The sequence below is a fragment of the Lepidochelys kempii genome, chromosome 7 (assembly GCF_965140265.1).
Source record: "Lepidochelys kempii isolate rLepKem1 chromosome 7, rLepKem1.hap2, whole genome shotgun sequence".
Taxonomy (NCBI): Eukaryota; Metazoa; Chordata; order Testudines; family Cheloniidae; genus Lepidochelys; species Lepidochelys kempii.
Genome location: NC_133262.1, coordinates 124,681,499 through 124,705,313, shown reverse-complemented (window position 1 = coordinate 124,705,313; position 23,815 = coordinate 124,681,499). Strand labels below are relative to the sequence as shown.

The 23,815-nt window shown below is 64.7% G+C and overlaps 1 protein-coding gene across 4 annotated transcripts; it reads right to left on the bottom strand.

Moving 5' to 3' along the window:
- Nucleotides 1–3,022: 3,022 nt before the first annotated feature.
- On the bottom strand, nt 3,023–23,796 carry PPRC1 (PPARG related coactivator 1). Of its 4 annotated transcripts, none has more exons than XM_073354590.1 (15): nt 23,648–23,793; nt 16,337–16,489; nt 15,426–15,578; nt 14,598–14,696; nt 10,663–13,705; nt 9,889–9,942; nt 9,285–9,345; nt 8,790–8,860; nt 7,777–8,521; nt 5,539–5,712; nt 4,919–4,985; nt 4,532–4,597; nt 4,042–4,163; nt 3,650–3,801; nt 3,023–3,380 (listed from the first exon to the last, which is right to left on the bottom strand). In XM_073354590.1, exons 1-15 carry the CDS (start codon nt 23,756–23,758, stop codon nt 3,277–3,279), a joined length of 5,175 nt encoding a protein of 1,724 aa, XP_073210691.1. In that variant the 5' UTR covers nt 23,759–23,793; the 3' UTR covers nt 3,023–3,276. The 4 variants fall into 4 exon arrangements, with proteins under 4 accessions (XP_073210691.1, XP_073210692.1, XP_073210693.1 ...); XM_073354591.1 differs by having other exon boundaries at nt 8,790–8,857; XM_073354592.1 differs by lacking the exon at nt 4,532–4,597 and having other exon boundaries at nt 23,648–23,792.
- Nucleotides 23,797–23,815: the final 19 nt, after the last annotated feature.

Here is a 23,815-nt window from a genome sequence, read left to right as displayed (position 1 = left end):
TACCCCTAACCTCCCGGGGATGCTGGTGGCCCGGCCCGGCCCAGCCCAGCCCTCCATCCATCAGCTGCACCGAGCCATTCCCACTCGCCGATTGGCTGGGAGTTTGGCCCGGGGCAGTAGAGACGGCAGCAAAAGCAACACCTGGTGCAGGTGGAGAGTCCCTGCACCCCGGGTCCAGCCTGCAGGATGCTGAGGCCCCAGGTCACATGGGCAGAGACCCGACCCGTCACTACCACCCACAGTGCGGCTGCCCTCCCGTGCGCCCACCCCCGACACCAGAGCGTCCCATCCCGCAGAGTGACACAGGGCCCAGCCGGCCTGCCCCCCCTCGCCGGGACGGCACGTTCCCAGAGCTGCTCAGGGCACTCAGTCATCTCCAGTCCGGTTTCTCAGCTGACGCCCTGAAGCTCCCTTCCCTTCCCTTGCTTTTTAAGCAGTTTCAAGCTCTCCTGCTTGCAAAGCACTGGGACACGGCCAGCGGCCCCCCTGCATGCTGAGCCTTCAGTTCTACAGCCTGAATGAGGAGCAGAGGCATAACCATGTCTCGGGCAGGGAGGGGCAGGGGGCTGCAGGGCTATCACCACCATTATTAACCCTTCCTCTGCTGAGTGCACTGTCAAGCACCAGCCAGCACATTTGCATGGGGGCTGGAGAGCCCTGCTGGCCCTTGCTGCTCACTGGCTGCATGGCAGCAGGACCCAGGTGAGAGAGCCCCTGCCCTGCCGCGCGGTCAGACTGGAGAGAGAGAGACACCAGAGCAGCAAAGGGAGTGAGCCGGCAAGTTACATTCTTTATCCCTGCCTCCCCCTTGTGCCCTTTGCCATCCATGTCACAGAGCACCTCGGGCAGGGCTGCTTTCGGGTGCTCGTGTGAGTGACTGCAGGGCAGTGCGTGCAGGGGGAGCTGCCAGCATCCCCAGGCCAGGAGGGCACAGTGCTTCTCTAGGCAGCTGGTCTGCCCTGGAACCCAGGCTGCTTTAGAGCCCCAGGTCCAATACCATTCCCCCCGCCCCCCCTTCGTGTGGACGGGGGCTAGGGAACTCCTGCTGGAAGCAGTGGCCCACAGAAGGGAGGAGGAATGTAGGGCCAGCCCCTCCTGCTGATTTTGCATTACACAGCAGGACCCTGCAGCCCACACCGGGGGAAGGGGGAGCTCTCCCTCCAGCCAAGTCCCATCTGTAAACAGCCCTGAGCCCAAGCCCTGCCCGCTGCCATGCTGGCCCGTGACAGACACAAATCCTGCTCCCCGGGAACGGGGCAGCTGGGCGGGCAATTCAGCGACAAGGGCTCCCACCACAGCGCTCCTGCCCCTGCCCTCACTGGACAAGGCTGAGCCCTGGCAGCCATGACCAGCTCCTCCCCACAAAAACGACCTCCGGTGCAGCCTGGGCTTGAGCCCCGGGCTGGGCCACGGCGCTGGCCCCTGGCCACGCTGGGCAGTGGGGACTCGGCTGGAGCGCTAGGGGCATGCAGTGTCACCCTGTGGCACACATCGGAACGGCAGCCCAAGGAGCCCCTGCAGCAGCAGCAGGCGAAAGGGCAGCTGGGAGTTCCTGGCCACCATGGCTCTTTGCTCTGCCCTCGGGCCACTGGGGAACTGCTGGTATTAGCCCACAGCCACCCTGGGCAGGCGGGCAGCTCCCCAACCAAGGGAGCAGAGTGCATGCCTCTGCCCGGCATGCCTAGGGCACCCGCGTTATGCAGAGCCCAGCCACGCAGCAGGGACAGCCCCATGCTGTGTGCAATCACCGGGCTGGACAGAGTACACCAACTCCAGGCCCAGAGCGAGGGGCAGGGGCCCATCTCCACCTCCAAGATGTCGCAGAAACCCCACCCCTTCCTGGAGGCAAAAACGCTCAGCCACACCCCTGACCTCGGCTCCTTCAGCTCCACCCCACAGGCCGGCCTCCTCCCGCCCCACCTCGGAGCCGCTGTGCAGGCGGCCCTGCCTTGGCCCTCCCAATCCACTCTGCCCAGCTGCGCACTCGTGGTGCTGACTGGGGCACAGGGCAGTAACTGGCACCACTCATGGGACCTAGACAGGAGTTGGCCAGCCATGCCCCTCTTCCCGGAACCATCCCAGCCCTGCTGGTCCTCAGCTCCCCACGACCACCCTGGTGTCAGGGTACACAGGGGCTGCGCCCTGGCTTGTCAGGCACCAAACCCGCGAGTGCTAGAGCCAGGGACAGACAAGAGCCAGGTTCTAGCCTTGCTTGCCTGGCTGCAGAACCAGTGACCTCAGCTCCGTGGCAGCTGCAGAGCTCTCGGGGGCCTGCTCCAGCTCTGTCAGGGCGCAGCAGGATTAGAGGGACCCTAGCTCAGGAACCTCTCGGGCCTGAGCCCTGCAGGCCACGTGGGACGATTAACTGTCCTTTCTGCCCTTACGTCTTGGGATGTGGGCCCCAGTTAATTTTGCTGCTCCAGGCCCGGCCCCTCCCTGCCCCAGTCTCTGGGGTTCAGAGACCCATGTCCCTGCCGGTTACAGGGTTCTGCCCCTGCGCTTGCTCTGGGGAAGAGCCCAGCAGAACCGGACGAGATGACACCAGGACAGTGACTGCAGAGGCGCATGCCCCTTGGGGTCAGCCACAGGACGCAGGTCAGTCACGCTGGGGGCGGATCGCGGTGCCACGTCCCTGTAGCCCCCGACGGCAACCTGGCCTGGCGCAGAGAGAAGGTAAGTTCCCTGTGTTGAACCCTCCCATAGAGGAGGTCAGACACGCTGGTAGCGCCAGGCGTGAGACCCTCCAGCTCACATGCATTCCACCCCACAGTGAGGCTGAGGGGCGAGACGTCCCTGGGCCGGGCACTGCCATCTCTCCCCTACCACTCGCAGGCGGCTGCAGCACAGGCTCAGCTGGGGGTGGCCAGGCTGGACCCCAGCTGGGCACTGCTGCCCAGAGCCGCACTCCCAAGGCCCATCTCAGCCCAGCCGCCCTCACCCACGCAGGAGGTGGCGCCCCTGGGCCCAGCCCACCCAGGGGACGCCAGGCCCAAGCAGCCGAAGAAGGGAGACAAGCCAGGACTAGGTTGGACCCGGGTTTATTAACCGGGGTGACTGGGCTGCGGCAGCCATTTGCCTCCAGCCCCTCAGTTAACAGAGGCGATTCATCTTCCTTAAATATTTGTTATAAAAACAAATTGTTTAAAAAAATCTGGTTTGACACTTCTTTTGTCTTTGCATTTCTCGGTGCGGCCCGGCTCGGCTGCAGCCAGGCCAGGCCAGGCCGCCAGCTGGCGCCTCCCGCGGGCACCGGAGGCAGCCGCCACGGGCCTGGCACTACCGCCGCAGGTTACGCTGAGCCTGCTTCAGTAAGGTGTCGAAGTCGAGGGAGTCGAACTTGCTCTTGATGGGGGCGGGGGCGAAGTCTTCCCGGTTGGAGTCTGGAGGACACAAGGCTGCAGTGAGCGCAAGGCACTGGGGCGGGGACGCACCGCACGGGGGTCACCCCGCTCCCCAGAGGGGAGCCAGGCGTGGAGGTGAAGCCACCGCACGGCAGTGCCGGACCTGGGCCTGCCGCCCCACGCCCAGAGCTTTAGGCTGTGCTCGGCGGCAGGCCGGGGGCCCAGGGGCGGGACGCTGACGCAAGGGGAGCAGGGAAGGAGCCTGGCGTGGCCCGGGCCCTGGCTACGTCTTGGGCTCCCTGACTCACCCAGATCCGCGTAGTTCCTCCTACAGAACTGGCGGCGCCCCCCGAAGCACAGGTCAAAGGGCTGCTCGTCCGGGCGCCGCAGCTTGTGGCCACTCTCAATGGCGGCGAAGGCCTCCTTGGCATAGCGGTAGGTGACAAAGCCGTAGTTGTCCCTGGGGGCAGAGGCAGAGCCGGTGACTCGCTGGGTCCCCTCCCATGCGACCTGATGACTGGCAGAGGCTTCCCAAGGCTGAGAGGCGTGGGCCTGGCCATGCCCACCCTGGGCAGGGGCACAGCCTGCTCTGGGTAAGGACAGGGTGCCAAGAGCTACCCTGACATCCCCTAGGGAGCCCCGGCAATCCCCCCCAGACTCCAAGCGGCCCCCTCCTCCCCAGGGCAGGGCCCAGCCTCACCCCTCAGCCCGGAAGTGGAGGGTGCACTCCTCGATGTCCCCGAACACAGAGAAGCGGTGCCGGAGCTCTGCCCGCGTCATCCTGCTGGGGATCTTGCCGATGAAGACGACTCTCCTCTCCTCCTGCAGGGAGCACAGCACGAAGCGATGAGCCGGGTGCTCCCAGCCCCAGAGTTTGGCACGCGCTCCCGCCCAGCTCACCCTGGAGACCCGGCGTTACGACTCCGCCGCACAACCCCGGCTGGTAGCCAGGAGCCGGGCATGGGCAGGGCTGCTTCCTGCCCCGCTCGGAGCCCAGTGGGGCCCTAAGGCGGGGACCCTGCCCCCAGCTCAGCAAGTCGGGGGTGGAGCAGGGCAGACGCGGCCACAGCGCATGGCCCTACTGCGCCCCCAGTCCGGAGCGCGGGTGAGCCCCATTCACCTGGCAAGGCCCCCAGGCCAGAGGGGCTCAGAGCCCCCTGAGGAAGCAGGGAAACGGGCCGGACACTCACACAGGGCGTCCCCTTTCTCTGCCTGGGGAGGCTCAGCTCTGGGCCCTGGTGTGGGAGGAGCCAGCCCTGCAGGGAGCAGAGACCTGGTCAGCTGGGCTCCCCAGACACGCCCTTCCCCCCCACACCCCATAGCTCCCAGGGACCAGACCCCCCCACCACATTGCACACGCCCAGCCCACAGCTCCCAGGGACCGGACACCCCCACCACGTTGCACCAACCTACAGCTCCCAGGGACAGGACCCCCCATGCCCAGCCCACAGCTCCCAGGGACAGGACCCCCCATGCCCAGCCCACAGCTCCCAGGGACCAGACACCCCCACCACGTTGCACCAGCCCACAGCTCCCAGGGACCTCCACACCCCCGCTTGGTGCACGCCCTCACTCACTATTGCACGTTCCTTGTGGAGGACTTTCTGGTGCTGGCAGTGATCCGGAGGGTCGCAGTAATCGTATCTGGCAGGGCACAATCAGGGCGGTTGGGAGCCGGGAGAGCCAGGACACCAGCCACTGCCCCGACAGGCCCCCAGAGCTGTTCCTGGCTTTGTGGCTGGTGCCCGGGGGAGGCCACAGGCTTGCCAAGAGTCTCGGGCATGTGCCCTCAACCCAGCGCAAGGCCACGGCCACCCCTGGCTCTGGTGGGCACACCCAGGTGCACACCAGGCCGACGGAGCCTGTGGGGGTCATGGGCTGTGGAGAGCCCCAGGCCAGGCCCGCACGCGCCCTAGGGAACAGCCCTTCCCCCAACCCCAAAAGAGAGGAGCTCCCCTCCCCCAAGGGAGGCTGCTGCTGCTTCCCCAGGCCTGGGGCGGGGCATGGGCCCCTCCCAGACTGGAGACATCTGGAGCATCTCGGGGCAGCAGCGGGCCAGCAGAGCGGGGGGGGGGGGGGCACCACTGCCCAGATGTGCAGGGTAGGCAGTAGGGGCCCAAATGGCACAGGGGTCTGAGCTGAGGGGGCCTAGGGAGCGGGGTTTCCCCGTCCCGATGGCCCACGGATGTGTCCTTACCTTCTCCTCCGGTTACTCCTCCTGCGGGGGGATGGGGAGCGGGAGTGGCTGCGGGAAGCCGAGGAGGATCTGGACGAGTAGGACGAGGACGAGGACCTTCCCCGGGACCGGCCACAGGACCCGCAGCTCGAGCGGGAGGAAGAGTGGGAGCTGCGGGAGCGTCTCGAGCGATACCTGCCGAACAAGCACGTCACCCCGTGAGCCTCCAGTGGGCCCCAAGCCCCTCACTGCCCACCCCAGCTGGGGCTTCCTCCCATCCCCAAAGCATCGAGGCCGCGAGGTGCTCTCCTGACCCACACGCACAGGACACTCAGCATGGCCTGGGGCGCTCCAGGGGACAGCTTCCTGCCCAAGCAGGCCTCCCGAACCTCATGGAGATGAGGAAAGCCTTCAAAACATGACCCAGGCAGGACAGCACCTGCCGGAGTCTGCAGAGAGCCTGAGCCAACAGCTCAGCGAGGTAAATAGCAGCGTTCAATATGGTACGGCACTGAGTGAAACTTGACGAGCCGCTCACGGCCTGGCCCGCGCCGGCTGTCACGTGTTGCTGACGGGGAGGCAGCGATGGGGGCAGCTGAACGGCTCAGCTGCCAGGACAGAGCAGGAGCATGCAGTGTTCGGCACCAGGCACCGGATCTGCGGGCAGGGCTAGCCGGTCCAGCGCAGCGACGGGAGCACGGCTCCCCGGGAGGCGGAGGGAGCAGGGCGGACGCAAGGTGGGACGGCTCCGCTCGCTGGTCGCCTAGGGAGCGAGGTGGGGAGTAGCCAGAGACACGAGTCCGGTGCCTGAGTCCATGCTCAGCGACTCCTCTGCCTGCAGCGGGACTGGGCTGGGCCCGGCCTCTTGGGGAGCAAAGGGGCTGATCTGCCCCCAGCCCCGATCCGGGCTGGCCGAGGGGAGCTGAGCACAGTGAGCAAGGGGCAGGAGAGGCACAGACCCTCTCAAGGTGGCTTGCGGGGGGCAGGGGAGGGGTTCCCTACGATTGATGGTGGCAGGGGAGCCCAGCACCATCCAGGGCCTCTTGCCCCAGAAGGGACAGTCTCTCTTCTCTTGGGGCTGCACATCAGCCCAACTGCTAGCCAGGGGCTGCAAGTAAGACCAGGCATTCGGGCCTGGCAGCTGTGGAGGAGCTGAGCCGGCCTGGCTGTATGGAGAGGAGAGGGCCGCTCTCCCCCGAGCTGCACAGCAGGATGTGGGGCCGAGGACCCTGATCCCACAGGGCCCTGGAGCTCCCTGCTGCCTGGCAGAGCGCCAGCAGGGCTGGGTGGGGCACAAGGCCCAGGAAGGGGACCGCCCGAGGATTAGGACAATGGGATTGAGAGGTACAGACTGGATGGCAGGGAGTGCCCTCAGCCGTGGGCAGGGCTGCTACAGCCATTTCAGACTGTGATTGGCACCAGGGGAGCGGAGGGGATCGTGCCCTGGCTGGAGGGACCGGACAGCCCCCCACCCACACACCTGCTGCCCAGTCAGAGCCAGCTACTTGCTCCGGCCGGCATGGGGCTGCAATGCCCAGCTCCGGAGGGCAGCGCCAGGCCCCCGGGTGCGCTCGCGGGGAAGGAGAGCTCTTTGGTGCCTCCCATGCAGCTCCAGGCCCCTCTGGCTACTCGGCAGCGCCAGCCGGGCCAGGTGCCCCGCCAGTGGCGCGACTTGGTCCGACCCACACAGGCCAGGCCGGGCGCCAGCCCCGGACCATGAGCCCTGGGGTCAGCGCTGACGTCTTGCCTATGCCAAGGCCTCTGGCGCAGGGGCAGCCCTGCTGTATGAGCTCCTAGCTCTGCCCGGGCAGACACAGCCCTGCTCTCTCCATGGCCAGCCCAGTGCCCTTCCGCTTGGTTATGACACTGTATGGGGCCATCGACGCAGGCGAGCGATGGGCAGCTGATGGCCCCTGGAACCAGCCCAGGTGGTAACCCTGTTCCCACGGCGAGCTGCACCGGTGGCTCAGTGACTGTTGGGCTCAGTGCGGGCGGGTCCGCCGGGTCTTGGGCATCGCTGTGCCCTCCACACGCCCAGCAAACGCCATTGCAGGGGAGCCCTTCTGCCCCAGCCTATCCCTCAAAGATCCCCGCTCTGCAAGGCGTGTCTCCCTGTGCCCAGCCCAAACGCTCCCAGCTGCCTGGGGTGCCCAGCCGCACGGATGGCCAGACTCCGCGGGGAGAGCCAGCCACGGCGGCTTGGCGACGGAGCCGCAGCAGAGTGCCAGACAGCCAGGGGACCGGGAACCTGCCACTTACCTTCGCCACCGCTTCAGTGGGGGGGACAGCGACCGGGATCGAGACCGGGAGGAGGAGGAGGAAGAAGAGGAGGAGGCGCTGGCCCCGCTGGACGTGGAGCTGAAAGAGCGGCTGGCGCGGGCCCGGGGGCTCGGCGAGGCCCCACATCTCCGGTAGCAGTGCAGGGACCTTTTGGTAGCCAGCTGCTTCGGCTGTGGGTCCCGAGTCTGCGGCTCCTCGTCCCGGCAGGGGGACGCGTCCGGAGACAGCAGGACCGAGGTGGGGGAGCTGCTCCTGCCAGCGGCAGCCTGGCTTCGGGCACTAGTCCGGTGATCCAGCTGCTCGCTGGAGCCAGGGGCGGCACCAGGCCGGGGGCTGAGCCCGGGCCAGGCCAGCGTCCGTGTGGGGAGGGAGGAGGGCGGCTTGATGGTGATATCCTGGTGATGCTTCACATTCCAGCGGGAGCCCAGCTCCGACGGGGCCGGCACGCTGGGGAGCCTGGTGCCCTCCTCTGGCTGGCCGGGGCCACGGACGCAGTAGTCATGGTCTCCGGAACCCACGTGGCTGGGGGGTGGGCCACAGGTTGTGGGGGGCAGGCCCTTCCCCCGAGGTTTGCTCTGGGGCAGTGGCTTGGCCTCCATGAACTTGGCAGTTCTCTGGCTGCCCTCCTGGGCAGCGGCCCCGGGGGACCTGGGCTTCCCCAGCAGCGAGACAGCAGCCAAGGGCTTCCAGAGCTGGTGGGGTGGCGTCGCTGGCGGGGTGAGGCCTGCGAGGTAACGAGGGTGTTCAGGGGGGGCCCCCAGGACACGGCATGCGCCCCGATAGCAAGCAGGAGCATTCTGTGGCCTGGGCCCCTCCCCCAGGACAGGTTTGCACCCCTCCCCACATCCCCTTGCTCAGCATTCCCCATGGCAGCTGCCAGCCATGCCCCTGGCCCCCGTCTGCCCTGGAGCGAGGCGCCGACCCTGGGCAGCGCTTGCCAGGCAGGTGCCAGATCCCCTTCCCCCGCGAGCCCTCCAGCCCCAGGGCTTTACCAGCGACGTTGGCCAGCTCCGGGGCATGCAGGCTGTCCAGCGGGTTCTTGTCCGGGTGGCTCTCGGACCTGCTGCAGGGAGAGAGGGGTCCTCGCTAAAAGTGGCAACGACCGAGACCCGTGACCTTCAGGGCCAGGTCACGCACCCCCCACCTCACCAGGGAGCGCTGGCCCAGCGCCCCAGCATGCTGCCTCCCAGCACCCGAAGTGCCCATCACCGCAGCCCTGGGCCCAGCTGGCACAGCCCTGGGCGCTCAGCATGCTGCCAGGTACCGCCATCTCTGGCCCGGCAGGAGAGGGTGCGTGCACTCAAGCAGCCTTTGTCGTTTGGGCCCTGGGGGCACTCGCTGTCCAGCTCACCGCCGCACAGAGACACAGCACCGACCCACCCCAGCTGCCCGAGCTCTGCCCGCGCCCCTCCCTGGGGCCAGGAGCCCTGGGGCTGTCGCCAGCACAGACTGGGACTGGGTGGCATCGTGGGCACCTCCAGACTCACCAGGCGTTCCCCGGCACCAGCCTGTCTCCAGGGCGCCGCACCTGTAGCGCCTCCTTCATGGCTGAAACGAGAGCAAGTGCAGGGAGAGCTGAGGGAAATGCTGCCACGGCGGGGAGCCTGGCGTCCCCACTCCAGGGCTCATTCGCTGGGCGACTCCGGGTGCCGGGCTTGGGGGCCTGTTTCCTCCTCGCCCCAAAGGGCTGGCTCCCTGCGCAGCACAACCCCTCTGCTTGGGTCCCCTCCCTCCTGGCCTCACCTGGGGCCCCCCACTGGCCCGGTTCACATATGGGGCAGGGGTCGGGAAACGGGCCAGGTCTGCCCTTCACCACAGTAACATTTACACACTGGCAGCCTTCAGGCTGCTCCGATTTACGCCAGGACCCATTGCTCAGCTAAGCCAGAAACCTCCGCTGTGGGGCTGGGGACCACAGTCCCTGCTACAAGCCAGAAACCTGACGCTTGCAGAGTTTGGGACGGCGCATCAGCCGGTCCGACACCTCCCTGGATGTGGGATTGCAACAGGCCTGTCGGGCTAGGTCGCGCAGAGCCTGGGGGCAGCCAGATGGGAGAGGGGATGGCCGATAAGGGCACGCCAGCCGCTCACCTTCAGTCTTCTCAAACTGCTCCAGCAGGCTGGACAGGTCGGAGGCTTCGATTCCTGCGACAGGAGAGGAGACGCGGCTTGTCAGGTCACTTCCGGGCTGGGGTCCTGAGCTGGGGCAGAGGGGCTCAGGCTGACGAGCCCCCCCCCCCAGCAGGAGCAGCGCCGAGGGACACTCACTGGCACCCCTGACGGCCATGCGGCTGCCATGGAGCAACGGGGCCAGATCCAGACCAACACTCTCGTGCCTGGACCGGCTGGGACTCGCGAGCCGGGGCTCTGGGGCAGAGTGCAGTGGGAGGGGAAGAGACCCTCGGGGAGCCAGGGGCCTTGCCACGTCCAGACAAAGGCGGGGCAGCCTTTCCTGCAAGCAGGAAGGAAGGGGGCTCAGAGAGAAAAGGCTCCTCCCAGGCACCAGGGAGCTCGCAGGCCGGATGCCCATTCAGTGCAGCCCCAGAGAACTGTACTGGCCAGTGCGGGCTGAGCCCCCCAACCCCAGGGGAAGGGCTCTGCCATGCAGACAGGTTCAGCTTCGCTGCTACTCACCCTGAGCCAGGCTCACGACATGCCCCCCCGGCGCCCCACTGCCCTCCCCCATCAGCCCCTCCCCGCCTCGGCACCCCACTGCCCTCCCCCATCAGCCCCTCCCCGCCTCAGCGCCCCACTGCCCCCCCCCATCAGCCCCTCCTCTCCTCGGCGCCCCACTGCCCCCCCCCATCAGCCCCTCCCCTCCTCGGCGCCCCACTGCCCCCAGACGCCCCCAGCGTGGCCCCTCACCGATTTCGCTGATGAAGGCCTGCACAATGTCCTTGCTGGCGCCAGGCTGGGCTGGGCTGACGAGGGGCCGGTGTCTCCATGGCCGGGCAGGGGCCAGCTTGGTGGGCTGGCTCTCCTCTCGCGCTCTCAGCAGTGCCCCTGCTTTCCCGCGGACGGACGTGCGCCCAGGTGGCCGGGGCTCCTGCAGGACAGCTCCCTTGGGGTCTGGCCGGTCCCCCTCCAGCAGGCTGGCCAGTGGGACCTTTGCTGGAGCTGCAGCCTCTGCCATGGGGCAGGTATCAGGAGGCTCCCCCACAGGCTGGGGGGCAGCAGCAGAAACAGGCTCCCCCACGGGCCAGGCAGTGGCAACAGGCGGCTGCCCCATGGGCTGGGCAGCAGGTGACTCTCCCACAAGCTGTGGGGCAGAGGTCTCCCTTGTGGGCTGAGCAGGGGGCTCCCCCATAGGCTGGGCAGCAGGGGACTCTCCCACAGGCCGAGGGGCAGCAGCAGAAACAGACTCTCCCACAGGCTGGGCAGTGGCAATAACGGGCTGGGCAGTGGGCGACTCGCCCACAGGCCGGGGGGCTGGGGGCTCCCTCAAGGGCTGGGCAGGGTGCTGCCCCACAGGCCCAGCAGCAGTTGACTCCCCCACAGTCCGGGCCATGGCAATAGGGGGCTGGGCAGTGGGTGACTCACCCACAGGCCGGGGGGCAGGGGGCTGCCCTACAGGCTGGGTGGCAGATGACTCGCCCACAGGCCGGCTCTGCCTCCTGGGGTCAGATGCCCGGCCACCAGTGGCCCTGGCCGAGGGCTGTGCCCCATGCTGGGGGGGCTGGGCTGGCACCTCGTGCTTGGCTAGCGCTGGCTTCATTGGCTGTGCTGTGAAAACTGAGGGCTCTTGGCAGATTGGTGCCGGGGCGGCTGGGCTAGCTGGGAAGGGGAGAGGGCTAGCTGGGAAGGGGAGAGGGCTAGCTGGGAAGGGTTTTGCCCCTGGATCGCTGTACACCATTGGAGGCACTGCAGGTGGCAGGGGGACCCCAGGCCAATAGGACGGCTGGAGGCCCAGGGCCCAGCCCATGGGGGCACATGGCGCACCTGGACCGAAGGGAGGTGGTGGCAGGGCAGGGGGGGGCCAGGCCAGGGCTGGCGGGGGCAGGCCAGGCACCAGGTGAAAGGCATTGGGCGACCCGCCAGCGGCCGGTGGTGGAGGCAGGCTGGGGTAGCCGGCAGGCGGGGGGCCAAAGCAAGGCCAGGAAGGCACCGGTGGGTAGAGGGCATAGGGAGCTGTGGAGGCCAGGGGGATTGCTGCAGCAGCAGCTCCCAGGGCCGGCGGGAGGAAAGGCAGCTGCAGCCCCGGGGGCACTGGAGCCGGCACGGTCTGGGGGGGCTCTGCAGGTGCCTTTCTGGGCAGAGGAGGGGTGGCTGGGGGGCTGGCAGGTTTCTCTGGGCCCCTCTGGGAGCTGGGCATCTTCACGGGCTGGGCAGGCTGTGAGGGCAGGGGGCGCACAGGTGCCATTAGGCACGGGATCTCGGCCAGCTCCGTGGGGGGCTCGGGGACGCTGGGCCACTTGCTCGCTGCCTGCTTCTCCCCCTCCTTCCCGTCGGCCCCGCTGGGCTGGCGGTGCAGCATCCGCAGCCGGTACTCGGTCAGGCTGAGCGCCTTGGGCTTGGACGGCCAGCCGGCAGCCTCGGCCCCAGCCCGCTCCACTTCCTGCGGGCTCCGGGGAGCCTCCCCCCCAGCACTGAGGTCACCGTGTGGGGGGGTGGTCTCTGGGCCAATGCTCCCCTTGGTGGGGGCAGGCTGGTTCCCCTCACCGCACCCAGGAGCTACCTCTCCCTGCTCCGCTGGGCCACGTCCCACGGCAGCCGGCTGCTCCCCGGGGCTGGGCACGGCCTGCTCCGAGGGCCCGGGGGTCTCAGCACTCTGCACAGCTGGCTGCGTGTTGGGCTTCTCAGCCTCCAGCTCCTTCTGCACCTCAGGGTGACCCTTCCTCTGCAGGGTGCCCCCTGCTGCCGCTGCCCGCGGTCTCCCTCGGGCCGATCGCAGCTCCATCTGCCCTTCCTTCTTGGCCTGCTCCAGCTGCCTTTCCAGGAAGGTGGACACCTGCATGGAGGGCCGGGCTGCCCAGCTTGGGGAGCGCTGGGTGGCTGGCGGCTGCACCAAGGATGTGGAAAGGAGCCTGCGGACCATGCAGTCCCCATCAGGCTTGGCCTGGCCCTTCTGCAATTCCTCCCTTTTCTTTTTCCGGCTTTTCCTGGCCCTCTCACGCCCTCGGCCCTTCTCGGTGCCCTGGCGCTTCCCGCCCGCTGGCGCCTCCGTACTGCTCCGGGAGCTGCTCTCCAGATACTGGTCTCTTTGCCTCTCCTCATCCTTTGCTTCAGGGTCAACCCCCCGAGGGGACTCTCTCGCCTGGGTCAGGCTGGGAGGCTCCGATTGGGGGGCCCTGCCGTGGCCCCCAGTCTCACACCCCTGGGCAGGCGTTCCCACTGGCAACACACCATCCATAGGTGACAGCTCTAGGGCACCATCCCCCTTGCCAGCTGGGCAACCGCAGGCTCCCTGCCCTTCAGCTGGGAGCTGCGCTTCTGGGCCCAGCTGCTGCAGGACCACGGGGATCTCCAGGCTCTCGCCTTCGCCTGGCACGATCTCCAGCAGGAGCGGGCCGGTTAAGAACTCCTTCGCCACCGGCTCGCTGGCAGGGTCCAGGCACACGGTGAGCGTGGGCAGGCAGTACGGGTGCATGGACTTCACCAGCTCGCTGAGGGACCCGGCCCCCGTGCTGATGATGCAGGGAGCATCACTGTCTTCCGGCCACACCGCCTCCTCACCCCCAGCCTCGGCGCACAAACCCAGGGGGCTCTCCCGCAGCCCCACAGCTGCCACCACGCTGCCGTGCTGCCCAGGGCTAGCAGCCTCCTCCTCCTCCTCCCCGTCGCTGCGCTGCGGGAGGGGCTGGGGTCTGGGCAGCTTCCGCTCCGCCCGGGCCGCTCTGCTGCTGCCCTGCTTGGGTGCTGCCGGCTCTTCGAGGCCGTTCCAGAGCAGATCCCCAGGGCCCGTCCCCACCTGGCAGGGAAAGGGGGAAGAGACAGGTGACGGCGCTGCTCCCCAGAAGCGGGGCAGCCCCGAGGCAGAGCAGTGCAGCTCACGTAACCTAGGTGGCGACTGCCAGTGGCCTCAGCCACCCCGGCTAGCAGCCAGGGCAATGCCCTCTCCTCATGAGGTGTGTGGACTGGCAGGGACCAGCCCACAATTGCACAGTTTGAGCCCCACTGGGGGCAGTTTTCACTGATTTGCAACAGCCCCACACCGCTCCTGCCCGGTCTGCACCTTGACAAGCTCCCGTGTTACGGCGAATCCTCACTGCCCAGGAGTTTGCCCCCCTTCCGGAGAGCATTCCCAACGCTGCAGGGGACAAGGGCTCGAAGAGCTACAGCCTAAAGCAAGGCTTTACATTCACATTGCAGCCCAAGAGCAGCGCCAGCATGGCTGGGGTTACAGCTGGCCAGGACTGTGAGCCGTCCCGCAGAGGTGCTTGTTAACTGCCTGGCTAGGCTCCCACTAGCCCGGCTCAGGGCTGCTCCCAGCTCCAGGCGAGCAGGAGGGGCAAAGGCTGGCGGCCCTTTAAGAGAGCAGCGAGCATGAAGATGCGAGTCCTGGCACTGCACGGTAGCTCCAAAGCCAGAGCGACTCCCTGATGCTGCCTCTCCCGAGCCGTGAGCAAGCGGAGCTCAGCAGCGGCCCAGAAACCATGGAGATATTGGAGAGCGGGCAAGGGCTACCAGGAGTCACCCTGCACAACCGGAGACCAGGCAACCCAAACGTCACCCACAGCCCCACCATCCATGGGTACGAGCAGGACAGCCAATCCGGCTGATGTCTTTCCTAAGCACCCCTGGTTGCCCTGGCCCCAGGCTCTCCCTGACCCTCTGCACACACCAAGGAGCTGCCCTCTCACCTTGCCGATGGCAGCTGGGCCGCTGAGGCCCCACGGATCGTCTAGGGCAGGAACACTGCGCTCAGGGGAGGCCCGGGACAAGCTGAGAAACTTCTGAAACTGATGGGTAAGAAGTGGAATGAGAAGGTGGAAAACACAGACCTGCCAGTCCAAGCCCAGCCGGGGCACAGGGTGAAGCCGCATGGCCAGCAGCCTCCCCGCACCAGACTCTCCCCCCTCACCACATGCCCAGCATGTCAACTGGCTACACGAGGCCCCCCAGGGTACGCCCCAGCCGCCGTTTGATCCCAGCGCTGGGTTCCAGGAGCTGGAATCACACCCAGCTCTAGTGCCTGGCTCGCCAAAGCATGAGCAGCCCGAGCCGCCTACATACCACGGCGGGATATGCAGGCCGCTTTGTGGGGCATTTCTGCTGGTCTGTAGCCAACAGCAAATAAGGTGTGTGCCACCCCCCAATCCCGCTCCTCCTGATTTCCCACAGGGCAGTTCCTACAGCTCATTTCAGAAGCAGCTCAGCTGGTGACTGCCAGGGGGTGCCCTGCAGCTGCCAGGTACATGCAGTGATCTCACCGATGACACGGCATGGCTCGGGGATGGGGGGGCTCCCATTGAAATGGGACTGGGATCTGGAGCCTCCTTTCCCAGAGCCCCAAGGGAAGGAGCCGGTGGGGGGAGATGAGCAGCCCAGAGGTAGGCGAGTTAGCACGTCTACGCGTGAGCTGTGCACGGTTTGGCTGCTGCCCTGGCCAGGGACTAAGTGAAGCGGAAGTGGCTGGTCTAGGCACCTCCTGGGAAGGGCGGGGAAGGGGGGCAGAGAGCACCTCATACCGAAGAACTCTCCCGCTCCCGGGGCTGTGCCAGCAATTCCGAGTCCAGGGTGGTGTCAAACGGAGACAGGGTCTCGTCGTCCGTGCTGTCCAGGATCTCGGTGATGGCCGTCAGCAGCGACAGCTCGTTCGGTGCATCCAGGCAGGCCTTGCTCTGGTGAGAGAGGCCCTTGCATCAGGGGCACCGCCAGATACCGACCCCGCCCTGCCACTCTCATGACAGGCCCTAGCCACTAGACGTCTTCCCCTCTCTTCACGCCTGTCTCTTGTCAGCAACACGGAGGCTCAGAAATGCAGGTGCCCACTGAGGGGCCAGTGGTAACTAGCTCTGCCTCTGCCCCAAATGTCCCTCGAGCAGGGCCCTGCTGGGGAGGTGCCCGCAGGACTGGAAGGCTCCCGTCAACCGGCACGTGCTTGGCTCAGTCCCGGCCCAAGAGCTCAGAACCCAGAGGAGGGGAGGTGGCAGGGACCCTGCCCCCCTGAATTAACACTGCCGTGAGGCTGAGCTAGACACATTAGGAGCAGGCTAGCTGGCGGGTGTGCCGGCAGAGGCCCTTGACAAAGAATCCTTGTCAGACAAAAGAAAAGGAGGGGAAGAGGAATGACAGGAGAGAGCTGGACCAGGGACTGACTCCTGGCCACTCTTCCCAGCACTGCTCACCTCACGCCCAGCCAAACGATGCAGCGTCCGGCAGGGAAAGCAGCAAACAGAGGGGCCAAAGCAGGCAAGGGACGGAGATTCCCAGACCTGCCGTATCCCGTCTCGCCCCCCACCCCACCAAGGTCGTGGGACTGGAGATGCCCCAGGCAGCTTTGGATCCAGGGCTGCGGCAGGTCCCGAAGGCGAGATGGGTGAATGCGGAAGCCCAGGGCCCGACTGTGTTCCCTGCCTCTCTGCAGGCAGCCTGTTACCTCAGTCAGGGTGCTGAAGTCCTCGATGATAGAGATCACGGAGGAATCGAGGTAGCTCTGCATCGTTCCCAGGATCCCTTCGGCCTCCAGGATAGCATCGCTGCAGGCGGGAACCAAGTGCAGGCTCAGCTCATCTTCCTCCAGAGAGAAGCACTAGAGAGGGGCAAGGAGACAGGTTAGTGGGGAGAAGCCAGTGCTCACCAGGCTACAGGCCACAAAACACGCCCCCGTTCTGTTCTACACAATGGGGCCCTGCTCTACGACTGGAGTGCTGCGCTAACACAGAATAAAATCCAGCCAGCTTCGGGGCTATATTTGCCACTTAGCATTCTAGCCCTTGGGCAGGGGGGGTGTCATGTTCTCAGGCTTCTCTCCACAACCACGCAGGCCAGAAACTTAATTTTTAAAATGAAAGCGGAAATAGACTGTCTCAATCACAGGGCTCCAGGAGCTGGGGCTTTAAGAGCACCACCAATGATTGTGAAGCTCATGATACAGTTGAGAATTGGCAACCTGAAGCCCCTGCATCCAGCAACCAAGGAGAAGCATTTCAGCCCACTGCTGCTCCATTAAATGATGAGCAGTGAATAGCATTGAGTTGGTGTTGACATTAGGTTTCAGAGTCAACAGAGCTCGTGAGTGCGCAGTGAGGAATTACAGCTTAGAGGACTAGTTCACCAGGAGACTCAGCACAACAAGGCCACAGGGATGTTGGAGTGTAAGCCTCCCTGGCAACTAGCAATGAAATTGCAGAGGAACCACCATATGCTGGGGTGGACTCCAGTCTCCTGGCCAGAGCCCAAATCCTTGGGCATGGGGGTCAGAAGTCCCATGAGACCTAACCCCCCTCCCCAGTGCATATACCACTCAGCACCTTGAGTTAAGTCTCACAAACACCATGGGTTTTATGTACTTGGTTTAGTGTGGTGGTGTTTTGTACAAGCCACCGTGCCCATGAGAGACGTGGCTTGGGGCAGAGATGCCCCCAGGCACCAGCTGCCTGAGGCGGCGAGGGGGGGTAAAGTCCCTCCTGCAGCCTCCTCCTCTCACAAGGAAGGGTATGTGTACACTAAACCCCCCACGGCACAGCTCCAGCGCTCTGGCTGTGCCACAGACGACACAAGAGGTTTCTCCATCCATGTACTTAACCCACCTCTAGCCAGCCGCGTCTACACAGGGTTAGATCCACCTACCTATGGTGCACAGGGCGTGCAATTATTCGAAGCCCTGAGCGATGTACCTAGGTCGATCCCATTGGTAAGGCCCAGGATGACGGGCTGCAGAGCCTTTACGCTGGGTCTGCTATAACCTGGTTACCTGCTTGAGTCATCTGCATAGCTCTCCAGAGTCCTGGACCTCCAGTCTCAACAGGCATGCCCCCCTGAGATGAACGGGGCAATTCTCGCCTCTCAGGGCTGCTTAGACTCAAGAAGGCAGCATCCCCTGGGGGGCACGTTCAGCAGGTTTTCTTGGCCACCGGAACAGCTAGGGATTTAACTTTCCACCTGTGCCCCTGAAGTTCTGCTACTACATAAAGGTGACCTCATTTACAGAGGTCCCAACCAGCCCCGACTCCGGCTTGAGTCCCTGGGAACAGCAGCAGCTCACCTCCACCTCTTACTTAGGAGCTGAACTTAGAAACCCAGGCTCGGGCTTTTAAATGGACAGTTTCAGTTCTGCAGTCAAATACCAGGGGAAGGGGTTGGAATCTGTGTCACATGATCAGCTCCTACACGAGGACAGCATGAAAAACTTCTTTGCTGCCCAATGCAAGTTCCCCTAGCAGCTGCTGCTGTGGGGACTGATCATTTCTCTAATGCCAAAGCATCAATATTCTTGAAGCAAAGACCCCTAGAAAGTGAACTAAAGACAGAGCTGTGATCTGTAGCTTGTGTTTGGTGGATTGCTTGACACAAGCTGCAGATCCATGTCCTGTACAGGAATGAGATCACTCTCCTGTCTCATGCAGAAGACGAGTGTTCGGTATGAATTATGCTGCCATGGTTTATTATCTTGTATTACTCCAGTACGCAGTGGGAAAGTAACGTGTAAAACCCAGCTTAACCCCAAGCACGGCATTCCCCTCCAGAGCCCAGGTACTCCTTTTCTTTTTGCGAACACAGACTAACACGGCTGCTACTCTGAAACCTGTCATTTCAGAACAGTCTCTGGTGAATCAGTCTGGAGATCCCAGGAATGATCAAAGGAGCTGGGACGATGCCCAGGAACCCAGCCCTTACTGCAGAGCTTGGAGTCAGCTGGAACAAGCAGGCACAGCTCACCCCAGGGAGGAGCCACGCGGTCGAACAGGAGTTTGCAAGAATCGGAATCGCTGCAGTCAGACCAGTCAGCAGCTCATACAGCGTCGGCCTTTGCAGTCCAGTTCGCAAGGAACCCCACCCTGATGCTTCACTATTGCAGCATCCAGGCCACTGCACGGTTACAAATGCATCACAATTAAAAAGATGCTTTCAGGAGTCCAACGAGGGATAGCAAAATCAAACTCCCGTGGGAGGGGAGAGCGCCTCCTGCAGGACTGAGCAGTCAACAGCCACATGGGAATATATCAGTGGTCCATCTAGTCCATTGCCCTGGATGTACATGGCCAATGCTGGATGGTTCAAAGGAAGGGGTCAATTCTCCCGCATCACCTCACTGTGCGGTGCTATGGCTCGGAGGGGAGATTCGCCCTGGTGCAGAGGTTGCCCCCAGACTTTGCTCATACAGGTAGTGTCCTGGCAGCTGCTGTTGGGGAAAAACGACGAGCTGTCTTCAGAGAACTTACTGACTTGCTTGCCTCAATATCCTGCAGCGATGAGTTCTACAGGTTGGGGGAGTCATTGGCTAATGAGACCATGTTCCCCAAAAGATCCCCTTGGAGCCATTTTAAATGTGGTGCCTTTTCAGTTCTTCCCACCTCCTCCTGTTCACAGATCACAGACGGGGTCAGTTCACACCCTGAGTGTTTTTCGTGGAGTTACAGCTCTCCTTTTACTAACTTCCTTTCCTGCCTTGACTTTTTCCCTCCTCCAACCCCAGCACCTGACTGGCTTTTGTTGCCTCGTCTACAACTTCTACGGACTGGGGCACCAAAGCAGACGGAAACATTGCAGCTCGAGGGTTTGACGTGGCTACAGCCGGGCTCCCAGGCTCTGGAGAGGACCATTCAAAGACACTTTCCCAGAGCTCTCTGGGCCCAGGACACCAGCCCTCATTAGAAATGCAAGCTGGGGGCACTGGAAGCAGGAAGGGGCATTTGCCAGTGGCCCCTCAGTGGGTGAGCGAGAGGAGGAACCTCAGCCCTCACTGCCGCTAGCAAGGACTCTCAGCGTCAGGTTGCAGACCAGCAGAAGTAGAGAATCAAGTCTCCCACTGAAACCCAAAGGAGCCTCTATGGAGCTGTGCAGAGGCCACCTGGCCCCACAGGTGCACGGCATGCTGGGATGCAGGTCCCACCTCTGTATTTAAGTGCAAGATGGCATCCACCTGCTTCACTTCAAGCCTGCTAGGCACAGAGTCCGATCTCCCGGTGAGCTGCCAGCCCAGACCTGGGCAAAGCTGGCCGCCCTTAAATGGAAGGTTCCCAGCGGACAAACATCTCTCAAAGGGGCCCCAAGGTTTCCAGAGTCACTGTGGCATAACCACCAGTGCAGGCCAGACCGGGCCCTGGCAGCTGGACTGGAGAACCTGTCCCATTCTAGGGCTCTAGAGCAGAGCAGTCCCCGGGGCCAGGTCTTAGCGGGTAGGCAATGGGCAGAACAGGCTCAAAAGCAGCCAGGGAACAAGTTTTCAACACAACTTGCGTGACAGCCCCAATCTTGGCATATCCAAGAACCTAAAATCACTGTGCGTTGTGTTGGCAGAAAGGATCTGAATACAAGGATGTGACATCACGCAGCATATACTTGGGAGGGTTCTTACATTTGATTTTGCCTCTATCACCAAAAGCCTCCAGGACAGCCCCCTGTTTAGTCAGCTAAACTCCCACACAGCTCAAGCTGCAGCCACGCTTCCAAAAGGCAAGAGCTGCTGCCTACCCGTCAGCCAAGGCATCTCCGGGGAGGCAGTTAAACCGGACGGCGGGAAGAGGCAAAGAACCCGTTCAGGATACAGTGCATCCTTCCAGGGCAACTGTGAAGTGAACTGACTTCCAAGCAGACGTGGGAACACATGTGCTTTGTAAAACATGAACAAAGTAAATGCCTTTCCCAGGACAAGCGCAACAAGGTGGGTGAGGGAATCTCTTTCCTCGGCCCAACTTCTGCTGGCGAGAGAGATGAGCTTCCAAGCTTACAGAGCTCTGATTCAGGACAAAGCCATTTCAGAACATCAGATCCTCTATTAAAGCAGGGCCAGCCCCTGTCCATCATCCCAGAGAGCACCCCGCAAGTGCCTGCTACGCAAAAGCAAAAATGAAATCATGTCCTCTGCAGCTCCCATAAATCTCAAGAGAAGCTAGAAAACCAGAATCTGTTCTCTGTGTCTTGCACTTCTCATCCATACAGCTCAAAGCACTTTACACAGGAAGCCAGTATCATCACCTCTATTGTAAAGATGGGGAAACTGAGGCAGGGGACTAGGGTGCGACTTGCCCAAAGCTCACCCAGCACGTTGGGGGCAGAGCAAGAAACTGAATTGAGGACTCTTGAAACCCGGCCCAGTGCTCCATCCACTAGACCACACTGCATTCCATGTTGTCCAGCATAGTCAAGGTATCTTTAACAGACCTATTGCTGGGGTATCTAAGCCCTGAACACACAGCTCAAGGGGGCAAGTCCAAGTTAAAGGGCCCTCACCAGTTCCCAACTTCCAAAACTCTTATTTCTCTCGGCCCCGCTGCACACTCCAGAAGTCCAAGCGGGGGGGGACGGGGATGACAGAGGGGACACAGCACTCAGGGGAAATTTCCCTAATCCAGGCAAGGCTTAAGTGTCCCATTTCCTAATCAGCCACGGCCTGCCCCCAGGTAATATGAGGAACAACGGCACAGGTCTACAGGAATTACACAAGGACACAGGCTGGCTGTCTATACTTGGCTTTTCTACCCAAATGCTCCAACCCAGAATTAGGCATGCGCTGGTCACAAAGATTAATTTGTGACTCCTTCTCCAGCTTGACCCGGTGTCACCTGGCACCCCCCGCCCCATGACGATAAGATACACAAGTCTCCTCCACACACACCCACCCCGCAAAGCACTGCGGATCTGTTTTCCGCCCTAGAGAAGCAAACCATGCTCTGAGGAGAAGCCGGGCCAGAAGCAAAACCAGTCATGTCAATGGTTTGCTTCTCAGAGGAGCTTGACAAAATTAAGAAGCGAAACCACTCCATGGATTATTTCAGGCAGGATACAGGTGGTAGGCAGCTGTGCATCAGCACTGTCCCTGAAGAAAGTCACACGCCCACTGCCTTTTGAATGGTTTCAGAGTAACAGCCGTGTTAGTCTGTATTCGCAAAAAGAAAAGGAGGACTTGTGGCACCTTAGAGACTAACCCATTTATTTGAGCATCAGCTTTCGTGAGCTACAGCTCACTTCATTGGATGCCTTTTGAATGCAAGAGCAAACAGCCCCCAGCCCTGGCCAGCCAGCACAGCCAGGGGTGGGACACCCAGGGCGGGGGGAGTTGGAGGATGACAGCAGGGCACGCTGCTGTGACGGACGCTAAACCCCGATGTGCATCTCAAGCCCTGCACACTAGAAGCTCCCCAAGAAACCAGCTCTGCCGTGGTCTGCGACGAGCAGCCCCACCCTGGCCAGCTCGCCAGCCACCTTCTCTGAACCCCCGCCCTGTTTCTAGGCCGGCCACTGCTGTGCACTGACGGTGCAGGGCTTGGTGCCAGGTGCCTTCAGCCCCCCGGATATGATGGGGGGCGCCGCTTTCACCCCCCGGGTTCCAGCGGCAGGTCCCCGGCGCCCCGCAGCACCCAAGGCCCAGCCCCCGCAGGAGGGTCACTCCGGAGTCCCCAGGCTGCGCTACAGAGAAGGAGTTGGCAGCCTCTCCCCGCCCGCAGTGCTCCGCAGCCCCAGCGTGGCGGGGGGGGGAGGGGGGAAGAGATCGCAGCCCCCCCCCGCTGACCCCAAGAGGGCACTCTGACCGGGGGGGTGTGGAGATCGCAGCCCCCCCCCGCTGACCCCAAGAGGGCACCCTGACCGGGGGTGTGTGGAGATCGCAGCCCCCCCCCGCTGACCCCAAGAGGGCACCCTGACCGGGGGGGGGGGTGGAGATCGCAGCCCCCCCCCCGCTGACCCCGAGCGGGGACCCTGACCGGGGGGGGTGGAGATCGCAGCCCCCCCCCCGCTGACCCCGAGCGGGGACCCTGACCGGGGGGGGGTGGAGATCGCAGCCCCCCCCCCGCTGACCCCGAGCGGGGACCCTGACCGGGGGGGGGTGGAGATCGCAGCCCCCCCCCGCTGACCCCGAGCGGGGACCCTGACATGGGGGGGGGAGATCGCAGCCCCCCCGCTGACCCCGAGCGGGGACCCTGACCGGGGGGGGGGAGATCGCAGCCCCCCCCGCTGACCCCGAGCGGGGACCCTGACCGGGGGGGGGGAGATCGCAGCCCCCCCCCGCTGACCCCGAGCGGGGACCCTGACCGGGGGGGGGGGAGATCGCAGCCCCCCCGCTGACCCCGAGCGGGGACCCTGACCGGGGGGGGGGAGATCGCAGCCCCCCCCCCCCGCTGACCCCGAGCGGGGACCCTGACCGGGGGGGGGGGAGATCGCAGCCCCCCCCCCCCGCTGACCCCGAGCGGGGACCCTGACCGGGGGGGGGGGGAGATCGCAGCCCCCCCGCTGACCCCGAGCGGGGACCCTGACCGGGGGGGGGGGAGATCGCAGCCCCCCCCCCCCCCCGCTGACCCCGAGCGGGGACCCTGACCGGGGGGGGGGGAGATCGCAGCCCCCCCCCCCCCGCTGACCCCGAGCGGGGACCCTGACCGGGGGGGGGGGAGATCGCAGCCCCCCCGCTGACCCCGAGCGGGGACCCTGACCGGGGGGGGGGGAGATCGCAGCCCCCAGCAGGCCCCGGCCCCGGCTCTGTCCCGGGCCGGCGGCAGCGGCCGCGCCGGGCTCCCACCCACGTGCAGGCGCCGGAGCCCGCCGGGCGGGGCCCACGTGCGCTGCCCCCGCCGGCCCGGGCCGAGCCTGGCCCCGAGCTCGCCGCGCGCGTGGGGGGCCGCGGACACGCGCGGGGCTCGGGCGGGAGCGAGCTCCGCGCCGGGGGGGGGCGCGCCCGGCTCCGGCCCCCCCCCGCAGCCTCCACGTGTCACCGGGCGGCGCGGCCCGGCCCCGCCGCCCCCCAGCCCGCTCCTACCTGCGGGGGGCTGGCGGGGGGCGGGGCCGGCGGCGGGCCGCGGCCGCCCCCCCGGCCCCGGCGCGGTGCCCTGGCCCCGGCGGCTCGCCCGGCGCCCCGCAGCGCCGCCATCTCGGAGCGCGGCTCCCAGCGCGGCCAGTGCCGGCGGCTCGCTCGCTCGCGGCCACG